The 19,550-nt window shown below is 36.8% G+C and overlaps 1 protein-coding gene across 1 annotated transcript in view; it reads left to right on the top strand.

Annotated features, from left to right (window-relative positions):
• The first annotated feature begins 1,584 nt into the window (after positions 1–1,584).
• Positions 1,585–19,550, top strand: part of IPO8 (importin 8) — a 38,398-nt gene continuing 20,432 nt past the window's right edge. Inside the window, exons 1-13 of the mRNA XM_010174272.2 lie at positions 1,585–1,664; positions 3,825–3,981; positions 5,906–6,064; positions 7,050–7,206; positions 8,283–8,372; positions 9,165–9,259; positions 9,845–9,929; positions 11,589–11,723; positions 12,568–12,667; positions 14,293–14,369; positions 15,627–15,743; positions 18,052–18,141; positions 18,816–18,981. Of these exons, the coding sequence (XP_010172574.2) occupies positions 3,845–3,981; positions 5,906–6,064; positions 7,050–7,206; positions 8,283–8,372; positions 9,165–9,259; positions 9,845–9,929; positions 11,589–11,723; positions 12,568–12,667; positions 14,293–14,369; positions 15,627–15,743; positions 18,052–18,141; positions 18,816–18,981 (1,408 nt within the window). The 5' untranslated portion in view covers positions 1,585–1,664; positions 3,825–3,844. The remainder of the gene's footprint in view (positions 1,665–3,824; positions 3,982–5,905; positions 6,065–7,049; positions 7,207–8,282; positions 8,373–9,164; positions 9,260–9,844; positions 9,930–11,588; positions 11,724–12,567; positions 12,668–14,292; positions 14,370–15,626; positions 15,744–18,051; positions 18,142–18,815; positions 18,982–19,550) is intronic.

Genomic DNA, 19,550 nt, shown 5'->3' with positions numbered 1-19,550 from the left:
AACCCACCAAGGTTGCACAGATTCTGTCCGGTGGTGACTGAAACGCGAGCTTTGGGCTCCAGGATACTCAGTTAACAGATGATCTCTGGAATCCAGTACGTGTCAACCAATCCAGTTGGCGTTGGAAGTTGGTATTTCAGCAGGTCCGTAGGTAAATGGAGTTCCTGCGCTGTCTGTTACAACTTTTACTTTATTTGGAGTATTTCCTGTGGACAATTAAAGTTTCTAGAGAAGGGGATTGCAGAAGAGTATGCTTTTGATTTGCCATTACTGCTTTTATCTGAGATCTCCGACTACTCTGTAAACATCAAACGAGTTTCTGGGCACAGAGTAGGTTAGAATTACATTATCATTGTGATGAGTAAAATGAGGGCCAGGAAGTTAAGTGGTTTGGTAAAATTATTGAATGAGAGTGTTGTGATGCAGCTGTTACACTGAGGCGTCATGAAAGCAGTGCTTCATTATGGGTAATTACCTCGTTATGGAAATGTTAGATCAAGGAACTGGGTACACAAAGAGCAGAACACCTCTTGTGACAGCCTTTGCATGAGGCCAGGCTTACGGGAGGATGCAGTACACTGAAAGCACGGCTCTGGAACCAACCACAGAGCTGCCAGGCATCATCTGGTTGGAAAGAAATACCAGAAAAGGTGAAATAAAGCCAGCTGCTGCCGTCTAGCCCCAAGAAACATCGCTCTGAACATAAAGCACGTGGGTGTAAGCGATGGAAGATCTGACCTGCTAGTGAGGACTGACGCTGCCAAGGCTCAGCAGTAGCTGCACCGTGCTGAGTCAGCGATTCTCCGCGTTGGAGGAGCCCATTGAACGGCAGCACCATAATGCTGTCGGATTTTCACGTCTTTTAAATGTGGCGTGCTTTGCTCAGAAGTTCAGTGAGCATTGTTTTCTCTTGGAAATTCTTCAGCTGCATGGCTGATGTAGCGTTTGAAAAGTTCCCAGCAAGGCTGTGGGTTTTGGAATGTTATCTGTCTACACTTGGATTTTAATTAAAAATTATTATTTCACTGTGTTTCCTTAGTTTTTATTTTTCTGTTAAGGTGCACTCTACATCTAGTTTATTAAAAGATAGCTGTATGGCTGTGTATGAATATATGGCTAATGCAGATGGTGTTTGCACTTGAAAAGAATTTAAAATGTTTTTCTTAATATCTTCAAAATTCAGTATTGCTGTTATACTTCAATCTATTTTGCAAATAAATGGTGTGTATTGATGAACCATGTCAGTATCCATTTGATTTATGAGGCTAAGTTAAAGAATTAAAAGACAGTGCTGCTCGTTATGCATTCTCAGAATTATTTAAATGCTTATTTTCACCAATCTAGTAGAGAGCCTTGTCACGTTACTTATTCCACCTGTGTGCCATTATATGCTCAGCTTTTATGAGTCGTTATGTGGATTGCTGCAGATCTGGGTAAATCCAGGTGCTGAAACCTTTCATACTTGGTGAGGACAGTCAAAGAACACTGCAGAATCCTTAGTGTGTATTTCTGATTCAGCTTTTGGTAACACAGTCTTCTATAAACATAGTGATTTGTTAACTGTGTTTTATGTCTATTTCAGTCCTATAAGATCATCAATTTTGCTCCAAGTCTCCTACAAATCATAGTATCAGATCAAGTTGAATTCCCAGTGCGGCAAGCAGGTGAGAGAAATTCCTTGTTTCATTTTCTTTCAGTCAGTCTGTTAGTTGTTTCAATGGAATATTGAGCTGTTCCAATGTGAGGAAGTTTACATTTGTTCTGAATGTGGAAATGATCTATCCTTGACATTTCTTTCCTTCATGAGGGTCAGATAAAACCATGGGTGGAGGGTAGAGTCCTGCTTTGGCTTCCCTGTGTTTGTAGTGATCCCTACTGGATTGCTGTGATACTGATATGAAAAGAGAATGATTTCTGCTCAAAACTGAGTACCCAGGGAGCCTTAGATATTCATTCTTGTGGTGGTGAAGAAGTAGTGATGACAAGTGGGAATTTAAAAAAAAAAAAAAGTGTATCTTGTTTGAATACATGTTTCTCTATTTGAATCCATTTTCCTGGAAAAATTAAAATTTCTGAAAAGTGAAAATAAAACCATAATTCCCCAGATCAAGGGTAGCCACGTATGTTTAGTCAGGATCTGTGGTGTTTGCTCACAGAAGTAAATATGAAGGAAGGTCACATCACTGATAACTTCCAAATTTATAGTCTGGTCGTATCTAGAAAGATTGCCCAGCTGTGTGTGTGAGTTCAGGTTTGGTGATGCAGTGAACTTCAGGGTATACATTTGTGTAAGATCAGATTCTAAATCATCATAAGCTATTTTAATTACTCCTATACAATACTTCTGACAGATACAGAAGATACTCAGCTTTTTAAAGAAATTGATGAGTACTGCTTCATTCACAGCTCTGTTTTTATCCTATGGAACAGCATTTCCCATAAAAGCACTGGTGGGTTTTTTGTACAATCCTGTTAATCCCCCGAGTGCGTTGGGGCGTGCTGACATATGCTGTTTGTCATGCTGGCATTTATTTTTTCAAAGATAATCCAACTTTGAATGGCATTGTTAAACCATTCTGTAGTAAAGTTTGGTGCTTAATCTAGACTCCATAAGGTCATTTTTATAAATGAATCTGTCATTTCAGTACCATTCAGGAAAAACTCCGAGGATGTAAAACATATTTTTAAAATTTTTGTTTAATTTAAATTTTTTTTTATGGAGTAGGGATATAAAATAGAAAAACACATTTAAATTATATTTGTAAGTCAACAGATTTCTCTGGGAATTTTTTAAAAGTCAAGAACTTGTGTAACAAGATCTGTGAACAAAGTAAATTAAAGTACTGAGCTGGTCTTTCTGGACCTGTTTCTTGTCTGAATATTCTGCACATCGTAGACAAAGAACTATTTTTCCTCTTGCTCCTATAAAATATTTTACAAACTACATGTTTTTCATACTTGGTAATTTGTCATCACCTAGAAAAATGGTTGTACCGGAGTATATCTTATTTATACTTTAAAACCCCTGTTAGTAATCAACCAAAATAGTACAGGGATAAGAGTTTATTGAGAACATTCCTTCTGTGCCTTACACCATATTGCCTCTGTTTCCTATAGAATCCCTGCAGGCATTTTAGTGCCGAGACATAAATGCTTTATTTTCAGTTGAAGACTAACTTTTGTTTTTCGTGGTTTTTCACGTGAGACAGAAGGGAACAATTCTCAGGGATTATGGGAAATCCTAATAGTGAGATAAAGCTTAGGGAATTCACAACAAACATTTCTGTCTGAATAGAAGGCCGGCCACGGGCCAGTTTCATACTGGGCATTTCCCCAAGCTGAGTGTCCCATCTGCGTTCGCAGTGATTTGTTTACACCAGCCTTCCAAAACTTCACTTACTGAGCTTCAGTAGTTGTTTTAGGGATGAGTAAAAATACAGATAAGTAGATTTTCGTTTGCTTGTTTAGGATGAGGGACTGTTATGTCCATATGGAAGACTGCTGTATACATAAAGTGTGTACCCCAATAGAAGCTGACTGAAATACTCTCCTGTTCTGTTCAGGACGAGGCACTTGAGCCTGATCTTGTGTGGAATCGTAAAAAAAAAAAAAAGGTTTTCTGACTCAGCTGTGCTTGGTGCCTCTAACTGTTAAGAACTCATGAGGTGTTTTTCAGTCGTCTTTTCAACTCTTTGTTCTGCTCTCAGCTGTACCACATGTTGAGCACAGCGTAATGTGTTCTAATGAAATTATGCTTATATATAAATGATGAAATTACGATGCGTTCTAATGAAATTATTATTTTCCCCAATGCTTGTACTTAGCTGCCATATACCTGAAGAACATGGTGACGCAGTACTGGCCGGACCGTGAGCCACCTCCTGGAGAAGCAGTATTTCCATTCAACATTCATGAAAATGATCGTCAACAGATTCGTGATAACATCGTAGAAGGAATAATTCGTTCTCCTGACTTAGTGAGGTACCTCACATGGTGCAGAGATATTTCTGTAGCTCACCTTTTCAAACCTACCAATCTGGATGTAGTTAATGTGAGAATCTGTTTCTTGGGAGATGAAGCAAGTACTTGCTCTGAAAATGTAACAATAATAAATTTTAACTTATTTATGTGCACTTGTTTTTTAGAAATGTAGTAATTTGGCCAAGAGCTCTGTGAGATGATTTATCCTCTTATGGTGCTGTTTGAAGTGTCTTATAACACTTGCTGTAGGGACAGCCTGGCTCTTTGGCTGACTCAGGGCAGATAGCATAGAGGCCTATCTGCAGTACAGCATTAACCATTCAGAGAAGTACTGCCCAAGATCTGTTTTCTTTTTTCTAGTAACCCTTTTCTCAATTACTTTTGCTATTTTTATATATAACCCCAATATTTAAATGTGTAGTGGCAATTCTTGGTTTTAAGATGTTAAAAGAATGAAGAAACACTATTCTTTTTCTGCTGGAAGAATAGTTAAGATTCACAGACATACTACAATCTACAATTGTTCTAATTAAGGTTGTAGTGCATAGATGTTCACTTTTGGGAAAGAGAAGAAAATCTTCCTCCTCTTTCCTCCTCCTCTTCACCAGCGAGGTGCCCAAAGATGTCTTTTTTTTTTTGTTTTGTTTTTTGTCACTAGTCAGTAGAGGAGTGATTGACTACAGACTGAAATTGGGATTAGAGAAAACACTTTAAAAAAAAAAAAAAGTGAAACACCAGAATGCATTAGGCTGCTGTAGCATTGCTGTCACTGGAGGTCTTTATGGATAGGTTGGACAAACACCTGCCAGGAACGCTTAGGGTATAAATGGTCCTGTACTGAGACAAGAAAATGAACAAAGTCATCGTTTCCAGCTCAGCTTTTCTAACCTGGAATAAAGTACAGGGTTTCTAAACGCTGACTAAACTTAAAGATTTGTCAGAGGTTAAAAAAAGTCAAAGAAACGTTACTGGAACTAGTCTGATGTTGTAATACTGATATTTTTCACTGTTTGCTTGTGAGAACAAGGAGGGAGTGGGAACCAAATTGGCAACAAGCTCCAAAGGCTTGAGAGGGGAAGGTAAGTTTGTACAAGACTAAAAAGATCAGTAGGTGGAGGGCATCTTATTGAACTGCTTTGTAATGGTGGCTCCCTGTGCAATGGGCTGCAAGAGGATGCCCAAGGAAAACTAAATCTAGAAGATACAATATTTTCTGCAGCCTTCTTTAATTCTTATTCCTTGGCAGAGCCAAGAGTATTTATTTACAGCTTCTATTTCAGTGCTGCTCAGGTTTTGTAGTCATACCTGACTTCAGTTAATTAACAATCCTGCCTTGCCTTAATGTGAGTGGCATCTAAAAGTGTGGGGAGGGAGAGGAATGGTAAGATGTTTTTACCTAATTGGCTCTGCCATAACCTTCAGAGGTTGAGGAAGTGCTGTTCTAGAAGATCCCAGGAAAACTGTAATTTCATGAGGAACCTCTGGCTTGGATCATAACATAGGCCAGTATTGTTTAATTACAATGTACAAATTAGTGGTTTTGGGGTTTCTTTCAGCCTCATAAGCCTGTAGAAGTGTAAACATTAATTTTCAAAGTACAGAGCTGGCTGGTTTTATAAGCAATTAATTGTTTTCAGATATTGCCTGATGGGTGTGGAGAGGGAGGAGGAAGGGAGGAAAGTAGGTAAAATGTTCTTAAATTATTTTCTTCATTAAAGTTAAATCCCCTGGCATTTTTTTTTTCCTTGCTTTCCCTCTGCCACTTCCAGAACTCTTTCAATGCTATCAAAATATGTACGATCCTTGTGATGCAATGTGTATATTATGGCTAATAAACCAAGATTTGGGATCTATCCTTTAATATTAAACGCTATGCCATAATCTTATTTACTTATCATGTGTTTTTTTTTCCTTCCTGCCACAGAGCCCAGCTGACCATGTGCCTCCGGGCTATCATTAAACATGACTTCCCCGGCCACTGGACAGCCGTGGTAGACAAGATAGGCTACTACTTGCAATCTCAGAACAGTGGGAGTTGGCTTGGCAGCCTCCTGTGCCTGTACCAGCTGGTGAAGACTTATGAGTAAGTTGATGTCCATCAGTAGATGAGGAATCAGTACTTTTAGTCTCAGTTTATTACAGAGAATGACATTCTTAAGAGCACTGGCAATTCTACAAGGAGTTTAGGTAGAACATGTGAATTGATAATTGTCGTATGCTTCCTTTCCTGCAAATAAATGAAAACTATTCGTCGTCTTAATATCACCAGTGAATTGAAAGCAGAGATGCCAGCAATAATCTGTATGAATTTAATGACTTTTTTTTTCTTGAGAATTTGTATTTTTTGATAGATTTAACTCATCTGCAAAAAATTTTGTAAATGTTTGTAACTTCTTTTGTTTGAAGATTCCCCAAATGGTGGAATATGAATATGAATGCAAATTATTTTCTATTTTTATGTCACAAATACAATACTGTCATTGTCATATACTCCTATTGCATATTGTTACCTGTACCAGCCTCCTGAGAGTCTAAATCCACAAGGTGTGAATTAAGAGAAGTGTAGAGAGCTCTCTCACTCATTCTTTGGAAGAAAAAAAAAAAATTAAAAAAAAATCTGTAGTTAGAAACGTGTATAAACTGCACAAAAGAAATGTAAATGAAAGAAGAGAGAATCTTTTCCAAACAAAGGAATTGTCTCTCCCTTTCAATGGCTGTTCACTCCTATTTGTTCAGCACCCAACTTGGGTGTGACATTGGTACAAACATCAGAGAAATTCAAGTCTCTGCTCCTGTGAGCTGAAAATTCAACAGTAAAGGACATTAGTTCTTCCTCCCAGTAGCTGCATTTACCCAAGGCAGCATTTGTTGTTTTCCATTTCTCTATCGTAGGTTAGTGAATTTGCACAAATGGTTGAGATGGGGGCTAGAGGAGGAGGGGGCTGAATGACTGCTGGATATTAATATATTTTTTTTAAGGTACAGGAATTAAATTGCTGGTGGGGAATAGACATTAGAATCTCCAGTGTGTAGATGATCCTGGACCAACATTTTTGTTTCCTTTGCAGGTACAAAAAAGCAGAGGAGCGAGATCCTCTCATAGCAGCAATGCAGATATTTTTGCCTCGGATTCAGCAGCAGATGATCCAGCTTCTGCCCGATAACTCCCATTACTCTGTACTGCTTCAGAAACAAATCTTAAAAATCTTCTATGCTCTTGTTCAGGTTGGCATCTGTGTAGAGGAAAACCAAAATCATTACTTTGCTGGGCACAACTTCCCCCTTCAGTGCACTCATGGGTGTGATTGAATAAGAGTAGCCATTGGGACAGGAATATGATATTTCTATATCTTTCTACTTAAAAACTGATTACATGATTCCCCCAGATTAAATTTTTAATGAACCTAGGTCCTTCTGCACATCCTATCTGTAAGCTTGCTGGAGAAATGTTCCTATTTTTGAATCTATGATTCTATTTTTATAAAGTGCCACATAAAATGATACAAACTATATGGCTATCTAGACTGTGCTAGCTGGCTTCTGAAGGTGTCTGTAGTGGATATTGTAATATAATTGTGGAATAGTGCACTTCAGGAGGTGGCATCTCTCGTTATCTTCTGAAGATTTGGCAGAAATTATTTATTGAGGCACACGTGTTTTAGAGAGACAAGTTTGGCTTTTACAGGGGTGAGTTTGGGGAGGAATTACTTTTAAAGAATGAGAAACAAAACAAGATCCTATGTAAGGGGCAGCCTGAAAATTCTGCCTGGGGTTTAAAAATCTAAAATAGTTTATTACATGGGAGGAGGATTAAAAAGATCACATCCTATTTTATTTTTCAATAGAAAAGTAAATATGAAAAATATGAAAATAAAAAATATTTGCCTGAATATTTTGCTTTGGATTTTGTAGAGAAGTAAGATTTACTAGTTAGTAGCTAGGTAGTAGTTCAGAGTACGTCTCACTTACAAAATTGCTCTTGGTTTACCAAAACCCTGTAACACAGATGGTACTGTGGTCCCTTCACAAGAGCTGGGCTGTTGTGAGGAAGAGGAAGAAACAAAGAGGATTAGCAAGTTCTCAAACCAAGGAACTTTCCTCAAATAATGTCTGCTCATAAATTCCTCTGTAAATTGTACCAAGGAGGATGCAATTAGAGTAGCATTGATATCTAACCTTTAATTGTACTTAAAACCTCATCTTTCTCAGAAAATAGCTATGGTAGAAACACCTTCTACATTTTTCAGAAAAAATTAGTATTTCATTAGTGTGATTTTTATTTTTTTTTCTCCTTATTTCAGTATGCGTTGCCGCTCCAGTTGGTGAACAACCAGACTATGACGCAGTGGATGGAGATCTTCCGTACCATCATTGACAGAAACGTACCTCCAGTAAGTTGGGTTTTGTAAAGACCTCTGACGCTTGTGCACTGGCATTTGAGGAGCAGTCAGTGGGAAGATTTTCCAAGTGTTCTTTTTTTAAGATGCCATCTATTTAAGATTTTTATCCTTCAAATGAGTGGTGTTTCTGACAGAAACGCGGGAAGATCATGTAAGCTGTCGGAATTTCATTGTGACACCGTGTAAACTCTCATCTGTGATATTTTTGGAAGTTTCTAAATATTTTAGCCAGTTTCTATCAAACAAGAATCAAAAGTTCATCACAAACCCATCATTTGTCTCTGTTCCTCTTTTTCTTTCATCCGTCCTTCATATTTCTTGAGGAACAAAATTAAAATAGTAATTAAATTCCTGTTTGTGTGTGGACCATGTTAATTGGCATTTTCTAAGTTTTATAGAAATTTATTTTACACCCTTAACGTTCTATTGGTAGCTTTTGCATTAGTGTATCTCGTGAGGGTGTATATATTTGGAGGCATTAGTATCATGCTTAATTTTGAAACCAGAGTGCACTCCAGTGTGTAGTATCCAAGTATACCTGAGGGTTTCCATTTTTTAAATATGCATAATTTTGAAAATTAAAGTACATGTATTGCACATAATACAGTTATATTGACTAATTAATATGTTGGAAAGTTCCTAGATGTTATCTAACTGTTATCAGAACCAAAGCTTTAGTCGATGCTGTGTACTTGGACTGGTTTACTCAGCAAGGAATGTTTAAAGCATCGTTTCTCTCAACGATACACACTGCTGATTTAAAATAAATGTATTGATTTCTAGGAGACTTTGCAAATTGATGAAGATGATAGACCGGAGCTGGTGTGGTGGAAATGCAAGAAGTGGGCATTGCATATTGTAGCTCGTCTTTTTGAACGGTAACCAGCTAACAAACTGATTTAAAAATAAATTTGGGGTACAAATCTGTGACGTTCCTTGAAGTGCAGTTTGACAAGACAATGTAGTCGGTTTAACAGCTCGTGGTCACTGAAGAGGTGTTCCTGCTGCTGTCCTCTGTCTTGCACTGGCACAGCTCTTAGTGAAATGATTGGATTCAATCTTAAGAGGGCAAGAAACCAGCTCGACAGGAAAAAAGTACTCATTTATTCATTTATTTTTTAATTTATTATGCTACATCCAACTACAAGTGCTTATGTTCTCAAATAAAAAGGCTGAGGAAGATTTGAAAAGAAATCCATGAACATGGAATTTACAGAGCTTGTGCCAAAAAGGTGGGGCTATATTTCCTTGACTATAATATTGTACCTTACAGTAATCTAAGAAAGGAAAAGGGAATTGGGGCAAGATATGGGAAATAATGGCTTAGAAGGAACCTGTGGGAAAGGATTCCTGTGGGGATGGAAGGCTTCTTAGGGTCCTTTGTGTTTTAGAAAGTACTGTGTTTTCCTGGCTACACAGAAGTCTTCTCACAGTGTAATTATCTGTGTCCTCTTCTTTTAAAGGTATGGAAGTCCTGGAAATGTAACTAAAGAATACTTTGAATTCTCAGAGTTTTTTTTAAAAACTTACGCAGTGGGCATACAACAGGTAAGTACAGTTAGTTTGTTTTTGAATTAGATCATTTTGGCTGAGTATATTGCTTTTCAACAGTGTGTTTGTAGCTGGATGTAGCAAAATTCTTTAAACAAAGATGAACAGAGTCAGGCAAGTTTTCCTTTTAGTGATTCTTTAGATTCTTTAGAACTCGGTGCTATACAACTGAGGTATAATAAACCAAATTTTCTGCAATTAAAAAAAAAAAACCCTGAAGGAAAGTTCTCAGAAAAGGTGAGTGCTGATAAAATGGTATTATCATCGTGTATAAACATTCTAGATACAACTGAGAGAAAAAACTATTGATGCAGAGGCCTCACATTTTCAGGCCAGTCTTTAGTAAGTGCTAAACAGAATAGTTTATCCATCAGCATATTAATTCTGTAGAAGTATGTAAATGTTCAGAACTAAGGAGAGGAATGGTTTTGGTAAGGCTGTCAGGCTTAAATGAAAAGGGAACAGTCTAATATCTATTCTAAGCTCCTTGCCATTTGTAACTCCTGAGCGGAAAAATAGTCTCCCATGGGCAGTTGCCATTTGAAATAATTAAAGTTTGTCGCTTAAGAGATCAGGCTCCGTAGCAAGGGGAGCAGTTCAGCTTTCAAGAGAAATGAACTGGACAGTCTGCACATTTCTTCCATTCAGCTCTTAAATGCCGATTTGTCACATTTCCTTGCAGAGTTAGTAAGTATTCTGCTGTGAACATTATGTTACTAAGTCCTCATCACTTATGCATCAGTTGTTAAGTGCTGACGTGGTGCTAGAGTCTATATGATAGAGATAATTCTTGCCCAGGGAGTGTCTCATATAGTGTCTCTGACTTAAGATCGCATTTAGTACTCTTGATGAAGGTGTTCTGTTCAAAAGGAGATTTATTATAATGTTGTGAGGAATTATGAAGCAGAATTGTCCTTCTGAAAATTGACGACTCAGTATTTTGTTATGATTGATTTTTATAGTTATTCACGTACATACTAATTTTTTACACTTAGGATCACTTAATACTTCACCTGCTGTTAGTGCAGATGAGTGGCTTTGTCCTGTAGGTTTTTCTTTGCAGAGCAAGCATTTATATCACAGAAGCTTTGTGTGAAAGCTTCTGACAGCATCCTAGGTGTTACTGGCTGATGGTTACAACAGGTAATTGAAGTTAAGGGGTTTGCATCTCTTCTGATTCACAGATTTAGGTGCTGACCTATTTTTCTTTCCCAGTTTAGTATTTCTATTCTTATCACTGTTCTTTCAAAGTAATTTGTCTTCTTTAGGGACCTGTCCTTAAAAAATGAACACAGACACTGGTAATGGATTTAGAAGCCAACCAGTTTGAAAATCTCACTGTGCCTTTTCCTTATCTACTTGAAATTTTGCTGAGGCCTGTGTAAACTGTAAGCCTGTGAATACTGGAGTGTATCTTTGGTTTACGATCACATGGTGGGGCTAGTAGTAAAGGTAGATGTGTACATAAATGCTTGCAGGATTAGATCTTTAATATTTAAATGATTTCTGGTTTTTGGATCAAAGGCACAGTGATTACTAACACCAGAACCTCTGCTGTAAAACTGATTAATCTGTCCATGTACGCTCAGCGAAGATGTGCGCTGCATGTCTATGCACGAGAGAGAATTTTCAATCTTCATTTTGTCATTTCTTTAGGTTCTTTTAAGAATCTTAGACCAATACAGGCAAAAAGAATATGTTGCACCACGTGTTCTTCAGCAAACGTTAAATTATCTGAACCAAGGGGTTATTCACTCTGTAACATGGAAGCAAATGAAGCCACACATACAGGTCAGTGCATAAAAACCAGTCACAAACAGTACATGTCATCAGAGTGGTTAAAAAAAACCAACAAAAACCCCCACAAGATTTGCAGTTTTAAAGAAGGGTTCATGAATCTTTAATCCAGCAATCGATCTGGGCAAAAAATAGCATTTCTACACAAATGTGGTTGTTTTTTTTCAGTATTATGACTACCTTTTATTGCAGATATTGCTAACTCAATTAAAGATTCTGTTCCATAAATCCTTTGTTTTTATTTTTAAAGTCTGCTATACAGTCATGATGTTCTGGCTTTTATTAGCTGCTAGTGTTCAGAATTGTCTATAGATTTGGAAATTCATAATTGATCGTAACGCAAAGATAGCGGGCAAAGAGAGCATGAACTGTGAGGAGCTGAACTCTGTTTTAAGGACATGTTCTAGAAGTGAACTAAGAACAAGTGAAAAGTGGTTTTCATGCTTTTATTTTTTTCCTATTGTAATCTCCCCTGTTGTAGTGAGTTAATCCTGTGACTGTTAAGAGGAAGGACTCTCAAATCCATTCTCATGTTAAGTGTTGCATTGGTGAGATTCTTCTGCAGAATGCAGCATTCTGCTGTTTATAGGCACTGTCCTGAAGTATATTTTGTGCATGGTACTGTATTATTATAAAGGTAGATTAGATAATTACTGTTGCAAAAGGTAAGTATGTATATTGTCAGTTTATTTCTGTTAGCCAGAATAAAAGAGCACTGTTTAGAAGAATTTGTACTCTTCAGAAAAGTAGGTCTAGTAAATTAGTGCATAGTGGAGAGAAGCTGTGCTGGAATTTGATTTTATGTGTACTTATGTGTATTTGCCTTCTCTAATATTAGAGTATAACAGAAGAAGTGATATTCTCTCTAATGTGCTACAAAGATGAGGATGAAGAGCTCTGGCAAGAGGATCCATATGAATATATCCGCATGAAATTTGGTTTGTGTTGAGCATTTATTTTTTGCTTTCATCATATCTGTACGCTATAGTCCCTGTTAACAGCACGACCACTGTCAAGTCTCTGTCTTCACCAGTGTCCTGAACAATAGGAAGAAGAAAATTTGTTTTTTAAATCTCACCTGTCTGTAGTTAGAAGAAGAAGGCGGATCAAGTGAGTTTTGGCCATTTGGCTGGTAGCTTTAAACTAAATGATTCTCTCAACATTTTTTTTTTCTGCTTCACATGTGCTCAGTGCAGCCCACATCGACTGGCTTGCTCACTTTTTGATGCCAGTCTCAGAATCCTGAATTGCAGATGTGCCAGCTGTCTGCGAGTTCTTGCAGCTCTCACTTTGTCCAGAAGAGGCCTGACTTGCTCTTTCTTTTCCCTGGTGAAAATTGTTAATGTCTTCAGCATTTTTTGCAAATTATTATTACCAAATTGTGTGATAACTAGTTATATGTATTCTTTCAAACGATGCAGTGGGGAATCTTAGGAATATCACATTGCACAGTATTATGGATAATTAAATTTATTAAAAGCGTCATGTCATTGAAAAAGGGAAGGGTACTTTCAAAATATAGCAGTTTTAGCTGGAAAATGCTTGTAAGCCAGGCACCACAGAGATACGTAGCATTTGAGAATTTTTGATCAGTTGATTTGGGATTAGCATATGTCAAAACAGATTTTAAATGTTCATAGAATAATTTTAAAATATTGTAGAGTTGTTATGCAAAAAATTAATCACGATATAGTGTCGGTTGCTGGGATACAAATACATTGCTGAGTTTTGGTATATGGATTCAGTTATTTCTGTGTAAGTAGTGAATCCTATTTTTATAGGTAGCTGAGACAGTTAAACAGAGATTTAAATTGTATTGTGGAAGGTAAAAAACAAGCATGAAAGTACATTAAATTGAAATTTAGTGAGGCATTTGGGTTTGGAAAAATAATTCCAGTAGTCTGGTAGTATTTCTTAATCATGTTTTATCTTCAAGTCCTCAGGAAAAGTTAGTGTTTAATTTTAACCACATTTTAAGTTTACCCTTTAAGATCTTTTTATTTAATTCAGTTTATTTAGGGATGTTTGGATTAGAATATATTTGGCAGCACAGATTTTTTTTTTTCTTTAAGATATAAATTATATTTTCAGTATGATTAAAGAAGGTTTACTTGTAATGAAGGAAGCTAAAAAGCTTTAACTTTCAGCAGATCCAAGTAGTTTTAACGTACAAAAGGTTTCCCATGAGGTTTTAATAAAATCAAGCCAAAAATGAGTACATATGGTATACAGATGGTACTGGAATGTATTGTTGTTCTGCCTATACTGGTTTTAATTTAGAAAAAAACCAAACAACAAAACCATGATTTTTCATCTCTTAGACTGATGGTCTCAAAAGAATTAATGAACAAATAATGCATAAGTAAATGCTTTCATAAGCTACATGACATAAGCTTGAGTCTGACTCTTTAACCATGAAGACAACCATGTCAGTGGTTTTGAAGTTACATATTCACCCTGGTTTTGTGATATCCCACATACAGATGGCTTATAACAATTTTTTAATTATGTCATTCAGAAAAGGAAATTTATTTTTTGCCTTCTTTTTTTTTAAATTTGTTAGATGTGTTTGAGGATTATGCATCCACTACAACAGCAGCACAGAATCTCCTTTATACTGCTGCAAAGAAGAGAAAAGAGGTATGGAACTAGTGGGTTTTAATTATTTGAAGTTTCCTTAATAATGTCGTTTTCCCTTAAATTTGAAGATGCTACAGGAAGCTAGTCTTGAAAAATCCACTTGCTAATACATAGTCAAACGCTGTCTGAGTGCTATGAATTTTTGGAGAATTAAAATATGTGTTTATGTAGAAATAAATAAATAAGTGGATTCCTTTTGTAGCTTTAAAATTAACCTGCCGGATATGAACTGAGTTGGAATAGATGTACTGAGATTTTCCCAAGTTTACAAACAGCCTCTCTCGTGGCTGTTCTGAGCTTCCCAAACTGTAGGAGAGGGAAAAGTGAACCTGCTCCTTATTAATTTTCACTGATGCTATTTAAAATCCTGTTGACAGCAATGAAATTAGCAAGAATGAAACCAATTTGATACAGCTGCTCTTTAAATGAGGACATAACTTCTCTGCAGATCTTTCCTGTACTTACAGCAAGCTGAGCAAAAGTTCCCAGCCAAGCCCTGGAAAGCACACATCAGTTTGCTAAAGCTGCCAGCTTTTTTCTGGGTACCATTTTAACATCCAGTAAACATGGAGCTCCATTTCCAGATGGGTTTTCAGAGACAAGCATAGTCTTTAAGTCGGGTGGAATAGGCTACGACCTTTCTAGTTCTTTATTGTCAAACCAGTCCTTGCCCACTGACCTGCTCGTTTTCCTAATTTGTACTGAAACAGTCAAAAGGTCTTAATATCCGAAAAGGACGTAATGGGTGTGGAAATGACATTAAACCTTTCTAACTCTAGTCAACTTTAGCAGTTACTGCCAAAATCAATAGATTAGAATAAGTTTATGGGTTTTTAGTCCAAGCTGTTCTTGAGTATATGTATCTTCATACATATATGTACACACACATATGTATTTATAAATGTGTGAGACAAGCCAGAGAAGTTAAGGGAAAAAATGGGTGAGGTACTGGTTGAGCCTCTTGCCTTTTCAGTACCTGTTTTGATTTGGCTCAAGAGGACAACAAAAATACCTTATATACTATTACTAATGTGAAATTTCAAAGAGATTCATTGAATTTTGACAAGTTTGGCTCAAAAGATGAAAAAGGAACCTTCTAAATTATAACTATGGACAGATGCTGCACATAGTACCTTACAGTTGCTTTGCCAAGACAAAATGTCAACTTACTTAAAAATGTCATAAGAATTTTAAACTTAAACAACGCTATTAAAAGAATTTGACAAAAGGAGATGGTGTGTTTTCTGTCTTGCATAGGTATTACCAAAAATGATGGCATATTGCTACCAGATTCTGACAGAGCCAAACATTGATCCAAGGAAAAAAGATGGAGCTTTGCATGTTATAGGATCCCTAGCAGATATTTTACTGAAGGTAAGTGAGTAAAGAAGTAAGAGAAGTTTGTAATTCTTACTATCAACTGCCATTTCCAATAGAAAAATCTCAGCTTATAAAGTATGGCTGGCCTTTAACTGTATTTATAAAGTCTGTAGAGAGATTGCACTGTGCAGTGAGAGTCTGAGGGTTTGTTCCTTTAAAAATATTAACATTCTTGGTTTTTCTATTCCCATTTTATACCCAGATTTTTCTTCTCAAGTTGCTCCAAAGCTCTTATTTGTTTGCTACAGTACAGTCTCTTGGTCCTCTCCTGCTTTCCTGGTAAAATGAAAAGGTGTTACAAAAGCAAACATGCATTCCATCAAGAACATTGCCTACAATACTTCAGCAACAGCCTGCTTCTGGTTCCAGAAAAATGTTTACTTAACATGTTGCAGGAATATTTTGTCTAGCTTTCCAGCTTTTTTACCCTGCAATGTGTGACTTATTTCATCAGCCAGCTGGGAGTTTTGAAAATAACTGGCAAGAGCACAGAGTTACTCTGTGTCCGTTTTTTATAGACGGTATCTTCAGAATTTTGAGTATTTTTCTGGAATTTGGATACACATTTAATCCACGCTGTTGCTCTCCAGTGTAATATCAATTACAGTTTCCCTTACGCTTTTATAGATGCTGGAGTCCAGAGTGTGCCCCCTCTCCATGTCAAAAGTAACTGCCAAAAAGTTATCACTTTTAGCATGAGGGTGGTAGCTCGTGCTGGAGGCTTCCTTTTCGAAGTAATTTATTTTATTTTATATGAGTTGTCTCTCTGTGCAGGATGTGTCTCTGTGTTACAAGCAATATCTTACCAACATTTACCATCTATTTTTTACCAATGTACCAATTCTGTGCTCTGATCTGAAATCCTGAAACATCAGGAAATTTTGCAGAATTTTTGTAGATTATATTGGATTATGAATGCCCTCCCTTATGCTGGAGTGTAACAGTGAAAGAGGAGGACATTGTTCATGTTGTGAGGAGACTTTCATATTGACTGGGGATTTCTAAACACATTTGTCTCTGTCCTGAGGGAAAAAAAAGGGATTTATTCCAGTATGGTGCTCCTATTTGAATTTTTGAGTCTTGAAACATGAGGTTGTAATATACTTTGTAAAAGAGTAATAATCTCCAAACACTGTAGACTCTTCTCAGCTCTGAATATCTTGTGTTTGGGATTTGACAAATTGCAAAATTCCATGAACTCTTTCTGCATAAAACACTTGATTTTTAAGTGTTTTCTGGCTGGTGAGCTGACTGAGATATAGATTGTATTTTCTGTGCTCAGTTCTTCATCTGCCTCTCTGAAGGCTGAGGGATCAATGTGGGAAAAAATTATGTATGCGTTGGTAGAAGAGTGTTCGCCTAAGGTACATTTTGTGTTGAAGGTCTCCTGTCACCCTCTTCCTATCTTAGCCACTGAGTCATTCCTTTAGATGGTAACACAGTCCCCAGCATATATTTTTTTTCTAGTATCCTGGGGCTCTTAAATGCTTGGAAGGTCCCAAGTCCAGCGTTGGAACAGGCTGCCCAGGGAGGTGGTGGAGTCACCTTCCCTGGTGGGATTTAACAGACGGGCAGACGAGGTGCTCAGGGACATGGGTTAGAGGTGGAATTGGCAGTGCTGGGTTGATGGTTGGACTCGATGATCTTAAAGGTCTTTTCCAACCACTGTGATTCTGTGAAGTCTCCATGCTGGTGTTCTCGGCTTCCTATGAATATCTTGGGATTTGCCAAGGTTGGGATAATGAAGGATAGTTATCATTGAATATCCTTCTCCAGCCAAGGAGATTTCTATCACAAAGGAATTATGTCAGTCCATGAATAAACACGAAAAAAGATGTTGTTGTTGTAGAGTGTAAAAATAATTAGTTTTGATGCTTGCAGCAAGAGTAGGTCCTTTGATACTCAGATCCGTTTCATACTAAACTTTTATTTGTATTCAGGTATGTATGTACCCCTTTGTAGGAAGAATGGAGGTACTAGGTTATTGATCCTAATTAATTTTTAAGGAAAATCATCTGGAATCTGTTGCCTTAAAGAAAATTCCAGTTTACAGTATTGTAATGAGGATGTGCAGTTGAGTATTTTATGTATAGTTCTTTCACTTACCTGGCTTTGAACTTGCTGTGCTTATGAGGTTTGTTCAGTTCAAGATATGAAATCCTTGATCTCTTGGTGAGAGAATACCTTTATTACAGAGATAAATCATTGTATTTCCCATGGTTGATGGTTTAAATGGATTACTGGCTAGAATGAAGTATCTGAAATGAATGGTCTCCAAAATTAATTTTTATTTACACCACAGAAGAGTGTCTTCAAGGATCAGATGGAGCTGATGTTACAGAATCATGTGTTTCCATTGTTCATGTCTAACCTGGGGTACCTCAGAGCCAGAGTAAGTTCACCAGTTGTATCCCTTTTAGTATTTGCTGTGATTCTTTCCTTTGCAGTTTGACTTCATTCTGAACGTCAGTGAAAGAAAAGCAAATAACAACCTTGTACAGTAATTTTTCAGCATTTTGATTTAAAAAAATGATTTGTCAGTTAAACGAATTGATGGAAAGACTGTGTCATATTAGTGTTTACCTCTGATCAGACTGGAGAATGTGAGCAGTGGTTGTGGCCCTTTTGTGACTATTTTTCCTTATCAGATCTCAATAACTGGAGCTGTTGGATGGCTGTGAAGAATAGGTAGGATTTTCACAGAGTAGATCATGTCAGTTTGAGTGTAGCTTGAAGAAAATCCCTGATGGCCCATCTCAGTCATAAGCAAACAGTTAATTTAATTTCTGTTCTGATTTTTTTTCTCCCAGAAGGACCAAAACTATGAATGCCAATTATGTGCATACTGAATTATTGGAATTTGGGAAAGGAAATAAAAAAAAAAATAAATAAAGTACTGCTTGAGTGCTTTAAAAACTGTGTTACATTTACTGTATGATGGTACAGAATTAAGAAAAAAAAAAAAAAAGCAATACATGCAAGCAGAGAGACAGCATTGGTTTTGAATCAGTTGAAAAATGGTAAAAATTCCAATAGTCCTAACTTGCTTTTCTTTTTGTCATGTAGTCCTGTTGGGTACTTCATTCATTCAGTGCTTTGAAATTTCACAATGAGCTGAACTTGAGGAATGCGGTAGAGTTGGCAAAGAAGAGCCTGATTGATGATAAGGAAATGCCTGTCAAAGTAGAAGCAGCCATAGCTCTTCAGACGTTAATAAGCAACCAGGAGCAAGGTATGCTACAGTGATTCATCAGTAAGATACACTGATTTTTATTTTTTTAATTATTATTGTTATTATTTGGTAGAGATGAAGAGGTTGATGCAGATTTATCTAAACATTTCTACCATTTCAAGGCGTAGATTTCAGAACACTTCAGCATGTTTAGACAGTTTTACTTGCTCTTGGCTACTGTATACATCCCAGAATTCTGACTTCAAGTTTTTATAGCAGGTCTCTGCACAAAGGAAGTTAGAATCAAAATATTTCTTTTAATAAAGAAAAAACAAATAGTCTTTGTTTTTCTTTAGTGAAGTGAAATAGCGTGTATGTTTAAGCATGAATGGTGCCTATGTGAGGGCGTGTATTTCCCCCAAAACAGTGGATTTTTGTCGTAGGTGGCATTTCAGTATGGAATGTGGTAAATGTACAATTTATTTACTTTGTTAGTCTACTAGTTATGGGCTGTAAAAGTGCCTTGGGTAGGTTTTTTGGTTTTTTTTTTTGTTTTGGTTTTTTTTTTGTTTGTTTGTTTTTGTTTTTTTTTTAGTGGATTAAATGTAAAACAATTTTTTTGGTCAAGA

This window comes from Antrostomus carolinensis, unplaced genomic scaffold, assembly GCF_000700745.2.
Source record: "Antrostomus carolinensis isolate BGI_N321 unplaced genomic scaffold, ASM70074v2 scaffold128, whole genome shotgun sequence".
Lineage (NCBI taxonomy): Eukaryota > Metazoa > Chordata > Aves > Caprimulgiformes > Caprimulgidae > Antrostomus > Antrostomus carolinensis.
This window is presented reverse-complemented; position numbering and strand designations above follow the sequence as displayed.